Genomic DNA, 10,629 nt, shown 5'->3' with positions numbered 1-10,629 from the left:
TTGCAACAGTGTAGCAGTGCTGCTATTTTCGCAGTTTATATTTAAGAAAACAAACAAAAGAAAATCATTAACTTGTCCCTATGACAGAACAGAAGCTTGATTTCTTTTTCTTGGAGAAATGTAAAGAGATCTTCTTCTGTTGCTTACTGGCCATCAGAGCTTTCAGAATCAACAATTTAAAAAAAAGCATATACAATCAGAATTTGATGGGGTCTAAGTGTCCTTACTTACACTCCTTGTGAACTTGGTGAAGCTCTGGAAACTTTTAGGTGGTAAAAAGCTAGAGATTGCTGGTGTGTATGTTATTTTGACTATAGATCCCTCTAACTTTTTTATGTAATGTAATGGAACCAGGCTCTTATTTTCTCTTAGGGAGGGGAACAAATTAATGTTTCTGCTTTATGTTTATTTGAAATATACCGATGCATCTTTGTGGTGTTACATTTTTAAAATTAATAAAAACAAGTGAGTACAAAAGATGGCTCTGTTCTTTACTGTCTATGTTGCCATGGTGATATGAGAAGATGTATCAGCTTGATGCATCATGTGAGCATGTATGGAGTGCATGAGCTACTCTTACTAGAGACAGAGGCAACACCTGAGCCTCAAACATGACAGTAACACAGTAGCCAGTCTGACCTTAAATATTGCAGTAATGTGCATTACTTGTTGGTACACTTGTGTTGGAAAAGGTCCACGCATATAGATTGTGTGTTGTATATATGCTACCTCAAGATCATCCAGGGAGCGGGCCAAGCTGAGACGTTTGGAGCGTCCAAAGGAGCGCCTAGCTGAGGAGCGCTGCTGGAGAGGTGGGAATCCCATGGTCAAACCTCGGAAACGACCGCCCTGGATAGAAAAGAAACACACCTTCAGTTTACATTCATATTGTAGACATTTTATTAACTAAAAAAATCTTTGTAAGCATGTCCATCTGTTCTTGCCCCATCTCAACAACTGTTTATTAGATCTACTTAAAACTTGGCTGGTCTATTGCTGGCACTCAAGAGTAATTGCAGTGCAAAATACGAGTTTATTTGGATGACTGATTCTCATAGTTTTGACAAAAGCTGCTCTTTGTTTTACTCTTTCGCCATCAGTAACCGCTGCCTGCTCCACTCTGTGCGTAGGACGAGCTTACGGTGGAGATGTTAAGGGTTAGCGCTAATCCTAACAACAACCAAGGCCTAACTTTATTTAAATATTCTATTCTGCTTCCTGGTTTATTTAACGTTTAGATTTGCTTCGTGCATTCTTACTGTACTTGCTTTAGCTCTCAGTTCCTAGCAGCTTTAGAGTTTCAGTGTTCCATCACCCTGTGTCCTTTGTATTTAAGTTCATGTGTCTGTATTCCCCATTTAGGTTTTGCACTTCCTGCTTTATTTCCTGCGTTAGTTGTTCCTTGTGCTTTGCTTTTAGATTGCATCTTTGTCTCATCTCTTGTGATTCAGTTAAACCATTTCTCGTTCTCCCAGCTGTCTGCACTTCCCCTAATCGCCCTTATGTGTATATGTAGTTGCTGTATTCCCTTTGTCAGAGTGTTTCTTTATAGTTTATAGTGTTCCTCTTTTGGACTTTTGTTTGCCTTTTGGATTACTGCTAACATGCTTATAATAAACAGCTCACTTTAAGTTTATCATTGCCTACCTCCACATATTTGCACTTGGGTCCTCTACACGACAATCAGTCTGCATTTCCTTTAGAGTATGAGAGCACCAGTGGCTAAAGCAGCACGCACACATAGACTGGCTTTCTTCACAGCCTCATTGTGAACTGGCACAATCACAAGCACACGTACACATTCAAGGAAACTATCTTCATATTTGTCATCTGTAAACTATTCAGCAAAAGTCCTGAATCACCTCTTTTTTCTTTATATTTTGTTTCAGAGGAGCCAGACTTTCTGGTATTTGGTCTAGTCAAGGGCTTATATGCATATGAAAATAAAGTGTCTGTGTCTGCCACCACATTCTGCAACCACTTCACATTCACTGTCGAGTTTCTGGAGCTCTATTGATGTAAATGAACGCCATTCTTCAGAAAAAGATGCTCCCTCAACTCTTTTTATGTTTTGTTTTTTGTTACATCTTCCAGTGGGTTGAAATTTGGTGACTACAAAGATTAAATCATGATTTACTATTTTTTAACTCAAACTATTAAGTAACCCCTCACATTTTGGGGGGGGATGAGGGCAATCTCATCCTGCAAGAGACCATCCCATTAAGATTAACAAGCAGTTTCATTGTAGGGTAAAGGTGATCAAGCGGAACAACCTTGTATCAGTGTGCAGTGACCCTTTCCTTTGAAAAGAACATGTGGACACTAACTAGGCCAACAAAATACCTCTTATAGAATAACAGAGCTCATATAGTGACTAACCATTCAGGTTTTTACCCTAACACGACACACAAATAATGGTGAAATATTAGCACTAGTGTCCTATTCTTATTCATGAGAAATTTCACCACAGTTGATAGATGGCAAATATACTTTGTAGGTGACTGGAGGACAGTTTAATAAAAAAAAAAAAAAAAAGATCATCATTATTATTATCACAGATTACTACTGTATGTAATCATTATCATCTGTTAGTTAACCAACTATGATATGTATTCTGTCAAAGATAAAAGGGAAAGAATGTCAGTTTATCTACAGTTTACATCAAATCTTCCGAATGATATAATAATATTAGATTTCCTTTGTTTTTTGGCTGAACTTTAATTGGGTTAATCAGAAAATTTCACTGAAATTCCTTCCATGATGTGACCTGAGGCATAAGTGGGCAGGCTGCATACCACATGGGCACTAACGGCCTAAGCACCAAATCTCCAGGTCAGATTGCAGCTAGTTGGCCTACTCATTGCATCTCAGTCTTCTACATTTTCTTTCTATATTTCCTGACTCTTACTATCTTTAACAATATAAACTTTAAAATAAAATGTAAAAAAAATATGCAGCACTCTAGATTTCATTCATCCAGTAAAAATATATCTGTGATTTCAGCTCTGTTGTTCCAGCCGTCATAACGGACTAAACCTTCCTAAGGAGCTCAGCACTACTAATGATAACTATAAAAGGGCACAAAACATTTGTATTACCAACATACACCATATTCTAAACTGCCATATTACATACAGTAATAAAAAGTGGGTTTTTTGGCTCCCTAAATCGGCACTCAGTCATTGAACGTTTAAGAAACCCAACCATGTCTGCACATGCACGGGTTGCTGTTTTTGAACTAAATGTTAAATTCCACATGTTACACGGAGGCGTGTGCAATCCTGTGATTTTGCATGCAATACCAGAGAGCACGTGAGTCAAATGCACAGCCACAGAGGTAATACAGAGACACGCAGGTACACACAAACAGTACTAGCAGAACTCCTCTTGAGCAGCATGATGTGCTTTTGCAGTTTACTGTAGCATATTTCACTGACATCCCTACTAAGTGTAGTTCCATGTAGTATTTATTATACCAAGGATACTTAAAATTGTATAGTGTTCATAGGAACACTACATTGGAAACCCACCAATTAGTGGAATAAAGTTAAAACAGCCAAGCTGTTGCACTATGCCATAAACTGCCGCCTAAAAATAACCACATCAGGGTCGTGAACATTTATTATCCAAAGCCATTAGACAATAACGTAACCACTCTGAGTGCTGTTAAAGAGGAGAGGAAATTAGTGCTGTTTTGCCTTCACAAGTGTACAATTAACCTTTTAACAACTGTTGCTCTTTAATCCTTTGAGAACAACAATATTCTGCCTTCTTTCTCTTCTCTTACAAATTGCATCCGTCTACTTTTCTAGTATTATAAGAGGACGCACACAATCACAATCAGTGGCCCTGTGTTGATTAATGAGTAATTAGCCAGTGCTGACAGGCTTCAAATGCAGGTAGAATCTGACTGGCTGCTTAGGAGCAGGTCTCCTCTGCATTTCATCATGCGATGACCAGTGGTGTTGCCTGGATACTGAGTCACTTCTGCATTTGTGTGTGTGCGCGCATGTGTGTCAGACAATGCAGATTTGAACACTTAATGGCATATGCAGACACAATCATTCTCACAGGACCTCTGTATAACCAGTGAGATTAATCCAAGTTTCACTTGTAACTGCAAGAGAGCTTAAAGCCAACAAAAAGGGGGATTTTTGGAGAAGCTGAGATTTAGGTTGAAAGGGAAATGATAAAGTGTCGATCTGACTCACTGGTGCTGTGGTTGTTTTGGGCGTGGTTGCGCCAGAGCCTTTCCAGAGAGAAGAGAATGTGAAACGACTAAATTTTAGTGGAAAATCCACAGCCTTTATCTGCGTAGCTGATCTTGACGCCCTCTCCCTCATACGCACACTCATAAACAAACAGATGCGCTTCATGTTTACAACAGCACTGCTATCAACATAAAAATAACAAAAGCAAAACCAGACACATGTCCTGTAAAAACAATAACAATGTGAACAAGTATAATTTGAGCTTAAAATAAAAACCTAAAACATCCCAAAATATAGATTGTTTTGTTTATGAATTATAGTAAACAGCAAACTGACTGATATTTTTCAGTCCTTTTCTACCTTAACAAACAGCTCGCTTTTCATTTAAGCTCTAATTCGTGTACACTCACTAGGTCACATTTATCAATATTCAACTGTTTGTTTTTAAATCTAACAATCCAACACAAACTTATTGTAGTAGTATTTTCTGTTACTGAGTCAATCATAATCATAGATGAACAGATTTTTATCAAAAAGTCGTGAAAGACTTTAAAAAGAACTGATTTTTCTTTTTTTTTTTCGATTTTAGCTGAAATAAGTCTGCAGAGGTTTAGTTAGTGAAACAGTGCCACCATGTGTCAAATATTAAGAGTCAATTAATGTTAACGCCTTACTATGTTACATGCAATAGTTAACAAGAAAAATGAAAACAACAACAGTCTTACACAACTGTATCTGTTTTGTTTTTTGTTTGTTTTTTTGGCTTACCATAATCACCACAGTATCCAAAACTCTGCTTCTCCAGTCCGAGGACATGGTTCATATCCACCTTCCTGCCTCTGTCTTAAACACTTACTCTGGTTGTCCCTTAGAGTCCCTGGGACACTGTTTTCTAAGATATCTGTTGGAGGAAGTCCCAGCCTCCTTTAGTATCAAAACAACTATCTTCTGTACGTTAATATAATAATACGCAACATGTAGATGTAGGCAGGCATAAGTGGCTGTTTTCTATATTCGTGCATGAGCATTTCTGTTCACAAGCTGATTAATACTTATGGAATCTAGTCAGGCTGGATATGCAGTATTGTACCTTTTCCTCTTTGCATTTCCTTGTCATTTTCTGAAAACAATGATCAGCCCATCTACTATATATATATATATATATATATATGAAGGTGAAGGTAACGGTGGTCCCCGTGGTAATCGGAGCACTAGGTGCGGTGACTCCCAAGCTAGGCGAGTGGCTCCAGCAGATCCCGGGAACAACATCGGAGATCTCTGTCCAGAAGAGCGCAGTCCTGGGAACAGCTAAGATACTGCGCAGGACCTCAAGCTCCCAGGCCTCTGGTAGAGGACCCGAGCTTGAAGGATAAACCGCCCGCAGGGGCGTGCTGGGTGTTTTTATATATATATATATATATATACACCAACCATAAAAACAGGAAGTGTATTTTCATACAACAATGCAACCAAGCTATTTTTAAAATTATGCCAAATAGATAAGAGGATACTACACAATTACTTCACTAAACCTTAAACCTGCTCTGCTGTTATGCTGTTAATGCCATTACAGTGGAAAACAGGTGGTTTTCAGGTGAAGGCAGCTATCTGGCTAATGCATAATAAATGATCTGATACTGGAGCAGTGAGGGATAAATAACATATCAATCCACTTGTACTAAGTCTAGGGATAGAGCCAGCTGGGTGCTGTAATTATCCAGTGACTTTCAAAACAAGTTAAAAGTTTTGTATCAAAGTGAAATGATACTTTGATCACAGAAGGAGTGAAATTCTAGGCCTTGAGAAAACGATGCCCACGTGGATTTATAGCCTCAATAAACTGTCGTTTTGAACAGACTCTACACAGAATAAATTTCAACAACAGAGATGTGCGATGGGGGATGCCAGCTGCATACTGGGCTTCTCATCTCGCGGTCAGTTTTAACACAACTCTCCCAAAACCTACAAACTGACACTACACAGCACTTCAGGGAATATCAAAAAGTTATATGACGGATTTGGTTATGTAAATAAAATGAATAAAGTTACACAAAATAACTCTGTTTATCCAGAATTTTACTAAATGTAATACTTTTAAAACTTTCTTAAAACATACCTTTTTCTCTCCCTCCTTGACATTCCCTCCTCGTTTCTTCTCTTTTTCACTTCTCTCGGCTCCTGTCCGCTCCCTGTCTCCTGTACCAAATAACTTCTTAGCCCACTCATCTTTCTGAACAGCCAGCCGGTGGGTGTGGGGATGTGACAGAGGTGGAGGCTGGCTCCCTCCAGGTGGTGGCAGGTGGTCTCCAGGCACCAGCGGGGCGCGATAGCGGTCGGCTGGGATCTTATTCATCGGTGGGGGCAGGGTGCTGCAGTTGGCAGATGACCATCCGTCAGTGGATTCTGCGTAGGATTCCTGATCGCTGCTGAGGCCCTGGAGGTGGCTGTGGTGGTGCTGCTGACGCCAGTCTCTCAACACATGGACTGGTAGCCACCTCTGCGGTTCCACCCCTACTGCTCCTCCAGCCCCTCTCCATTCTCCTCCCCCAACAGCTCCTCCCCGCTTCCCTGATGAGTAGTGGTGTGGGTTGACCCCTCGTGAGTGCCTGACAGGGACATCAGGGTGAGATAAGGGGAGAGGGTGAGGAAGATCAGCCAGGTGGGGGTCATTACGATAATGGCCATTTCTCAGCGTTGGAGGAGGTGGATGAGAAGCTGCTGCTCCCAGAGTGGGACTCCAAGCCTGCTGCGATGACGGTGGGCTGTCCCAGTGGCGCGGCCCAGAGACGTGGTTGTGATTTGGAGGACCTCCAAGGTCAACTAAAAGCACTCTGTTGCTCTTTTCCTCTGGTAAAAAGTTGCCAATCCCACTATCGCTGTTGCTACTGGTGCTGTGGTTTTGCTGGGCATCGTTGTCTGGGTCATGGAAAGCACGGGCGCGAACCCCTTCGATGTTGTCTCCCATGTCCCGGTAAAGGACAGAAACAAACTGGAGGAGAGGCTGAGAGCTGGGTGGGAATTCCAAGCAGCCACCTGTGTCTGGGTCAGGGGTACACTCAAAGCCAAACCTCCTGGCAACACCCAGATGGACCTGAGGAAGTAACAGTTACTGAGAGTTTGTCCTAATGCAATACAGAAAAAGTAGCTGCTAATAAATCTTTGGCTTACAACCATCGCTTCGACTAGAACAAATTAGGTTCACCAGATTTAAGATATATGAGTAACTTCTTGAGTACTTGATCACTGTGTTGTAATATTACCCATGCCATTAAAAAACAAAACAAAAAAAACAGACATTCTGCAGATATTTCCTTCCCATCAGTTTAAATTGTAACGCTTACTTGGTGGTGACACAGATCTGGGTCCACAATAAACACATGACAAGAAGTCCTTAAACTCCCCTCGTCATCTCGTGCAATGCTGAAGTGCCTATCATCATGGTCGTCTGTAGCTTGCATCGTTACCAGTCCGAAGAATCGCCGGTCATCGGGACAACATGCACTGAAGGCTAGTTTTTCTGCAGGATAGGTGGCCAGGACCTGACCTCTGTCACTGCACAGACGCACACTGTCATGCATAACCTGGTAGGATATAATTAATGCATGTTACCAAACTTGATACCAGGGAAAATATGGTTAACAATAATAACACAATCACATTAAAATTAACACAAGGGAAAAAAAAGAAGAAGAAAAAAAACCTCCACTCGCACCTTCATGAGGACCAATGAATGAATCTTTTGCTCAGCCCGGAGGCGCCTCATGCTCCCTCTGATGGCCTGCAGACTGTCACTTTCTAGATTTGTGCCTGTGGAGGCGAGCTCAATGGAGCCCAGATAGCCAACAATCATTCCCACATTCAGGATACCCTCACTGGGCTCTAGGCCCAAGTCGCCACCATCTCCATCATCAACATCCTGCTCTTCATGGTGTTGAAGGTGGAGATGCCGAAAGTCTGATTCTAGGAAGACCGAATCATCATTCAGAACTTGGGCCATCTCCTCTTCAGAGAGCAGGTTTGGGTTGCTCTGGGAACGTGAGGAATTCCGATATGCTGGGAATTCGGAATCAGACAGCGGACGTGGCTTTGACGAGGACGTACTTACTCCAGGTCTCTCTTTGTCTGAGCTGCTGGAGGAGTGGCTGGAGTTCTCAAAGATCATGTTAAAAATTCCTCCAGACTGCAGCTCTGCCACCACCTTCTCTGCCCGGTTGATGCCCAGCTGCTTAGTGTCCAGTTTGGGTTTGTACCAGCCTCCACGGGCTCCACAGCCTGACCTGCTGTTGTTGTTATTGTTAACACTGTTATCACAGAATCCATCCAACTCATCATCACTGGAGCATGAGTCCAGGTAGGATGCCGCCATTGTGTTGCTGCTATGGTGACGACCGCCGGCAGAGCGTTGGTGGTGTCGCCTGTGACGTTCTCCCTCAGCGATTACTAGTTTCAAAACACCAGAGCAGCGTCCGATCAGTTTGACCACATCTTCGTGTGACGCCTTGGAGACGTTGATGTCATTCACAGAGAGGATGTAGTCCCCGGAGCGCAACCCCACATAGTCAGCAGGGCTTCCTTTCAGGATACAGCTAAGGACACAAGGGCTTTGGCCTGACAGCGTAAAGCCATACCCTGTTCTCCCTCTTGCTACCTCCACAGCCCGTATACAACCCTGCTGAGACTGAGGGAAGTTCAGACCGCTGCCACCGATGGGGCGCCTTTTGCATGACACATCCATTTGCCTGGACATTGTGCCAGGAAATTTTCTCTTGTCCATTTATTCAGTGAGTTTCAATTTACATTTGTCATTGTAGGTCCCTAATCTCTACTAAAGCAAGAACGCAGCGTGCCTCCAACGTCTTCTCGTCAAGCAGCCCTGGCGTCAGATTGCTACGAAAAATGAGCAGCAGTTCAAAATGCAGCAGGTGGGTGAGAACCCAAGCCTCAGCCTTGGCACCACCTTGCTAGGCCTCCCATCCTGGTGTCACCATCTTTTCTCCGGGCAGGTTACCTAAAGTACAAAAGAACAGAACCAAATCAATCATGACCGATTTCTTAACCCTAACATGCTTAACATGTGGGCTTCTACACCAAATGCTCTTGGGCCCATGTAAAGTGTTCTATCAGATCACTGGAAGTTGGGAGGACACAGCCACACCTATAAAGTCACCAGTTCTGTCAGGTCTACAGAGACCCAGCCCAGCACACCTGTGCTGTGCAAAAACTTCACAACTTTCTCCTTTTTTCCCCCAAACAACTTTCGCTTTTGTTTACGTTAAATAAAAGCTCAGTGTGATAAATGTGAGCACATATGTTTTAACTCTTGTTAGAAGGACACTGACATTAGCTGGGACTAGCTGACGCGTTACCGTTAGTTTAGTTAGCTGTGCATGCTAGCAGAGTTATCCCTGCTTGAACAGTGCTGTGAGTTAACACCCCAAACAGCGCGTTTATTACTTTACGCTGAGAAACGCATGCTTCTTCTCAGCTTATGGAGTTACTGTAAGTTTTCTCTTTTTTTTTCTTGCCGTGACTCGCTGTTCAAAAGCGCATCCACCCGTGCTTAAACTGTAGTCCCGCCCCTCGATTTCCAGATCTTTGGAATGTCGGTGCGTAACCGTGGCAACGGCGGCGTACACAAACTTTCCCATCTTGTCATTGGCTACTCCAGTTGTCAATCGGATAGCGAACAGTTATGCGGACAAATTGACAAAAGTTAGATAGAGAAATCACAAATAATAAAAAAAAGTACTAACGGTAGACGATTCCACAGGTGTCAGAAACGCAGCGGGAGAGCGAACTCTGCAGCTGCTAGCTTGTTTAATCACGGGGAGTTTTATTGGAAGCACAGCAAATTATCTGTGTCTTTATAAGCAGAAAACAGCACGAAGCGAAAACAGCTGGCTGAAGTGGTTGTTAAAAAAAAAGTAGGGATGGCTAAGTAAGAGGTGGATGCAGGTCTTTTTCATGTTCCGACAAAGATGTTTGGAGCAGACGGTTCACTCAACACGAGATTAACATCTGACTTACTTGTCGGTGTCCGGCGGTGATGCTCCCCGAGAAGTTTCCATAGTTGCGTAGCTAAGGTTAGTTGGGTAAACTCAGGGGCGATGGGTAAACAAAAGAAAAGGCTGCACCATCTGGCGAAGTAGCCTTAAGAGGAGGAGGACTGGAGGAGAGGGAGGTGTGTTTAGAGTGGGCAGCGGAGGAGGGTGTACAGATGATTGGAGGGGGGACTTTTAACAGCCGAAATGATACAGAATTAAAGTTCACCAACTTCGTAGCCATGTCATTTCATGTAAAAGTGCGATCCAGTTGATTGAACTAAACCAAAACCCGCAATATTGTGCAATTTGAACTAAACCAGCCAGAAATCTGCAAAAGTGTGGAGAAGTGTGCAATAAGCTAAACTATAACATCC

At 42.6% G+C, this 10,629-nt stretch overlaps 1 protein-coding gene across 2 annotated transcripts; it reads right to left on the bottom strand.

The window, feature by feature from the left end:
- Positions 1–212: 212 nt before the first annotated feature.
- On the bottom strand, positions 213–10,332 carry LOC146631129 (regulator of G protein signaling 12-like). 2 transcript variants are annotated; one of them, XM_085355155.1, is made up of 5 exons: positions 10,239–10,332; positions 7,924–9,219; positions 7,553–7,792; positions 6,328–7,302; positions 213–849 (listed from the first exon to the last, which is right to left on the bottom strand). In XM_085355155.1, exons 2-5 carry the CDS (start codon positions 8,983–8,985, stop codon positions 580–582), a joined length of 2,547 nt encoding a protein of 848 aa, XP_085211281.1. In that variant the 5' UTR covers positions 8,986–9,219; positions 10,239–10,332; the 3' UTR covers positions 213–579. The 2 variants fall into 2 exon arrangements, with proteins under 2 accessions (XP_085211281.1, XP_085211282.1); XM_085355156.1 differs by lacking the exon at positions 10,239–10,332 and having other exon boundaries at positions 7,924–9,354.
- Positions 10,333–10,629: the final 297 nt, after the last annotated feature.

This window comes from Diplotaxodon limnothrissa, linkage group LG6 (genome assembly GCF_057381915.1).
Source record: "Diplotaxodon limnothrissa isolate DT_005_m linkage group LG6, D_limnothrissa_male_GT1.1, whole genome shotgun sequence".
NCBI classification, from domain to species: Eukaryota; Metazoa; Chordata; class Actinopteri; order Cichliformes; family Cichlidae; genus Diplotaxodon; species Diplotaxodon limnothrissa.
The sequence above is the reverse complement of the archived record's forward strand: the minus strand, read 5'-3'. Positions and strand labels throughout refer to the sequence as shown.

Bases quoted from the DNA above. Each gene is read 5' to 3' on its own strand.
- LOC146631129 (XM_085355155.1), bottom strand. From the start codon at position 8,985: ATGGACAAGAGAAAATTTCCTGGCACAATGTCCAGGCAAATGGATGTG. The intron at 7,793-7,923 runs GTGCGAGTGGAG...ATATCCTACCAG, and splicing joins ATTCATTGGTCCTCATGAAG to GTTATGCATGACAGTGTGCG. The intron at 850-6,327 runs GTATGTTTTAAG...TTTTCTATCCAG, and splicing joins TCAAGGAGGGAGAGAAAAAG to GGCGGTCGTTTCCGAGGTTT.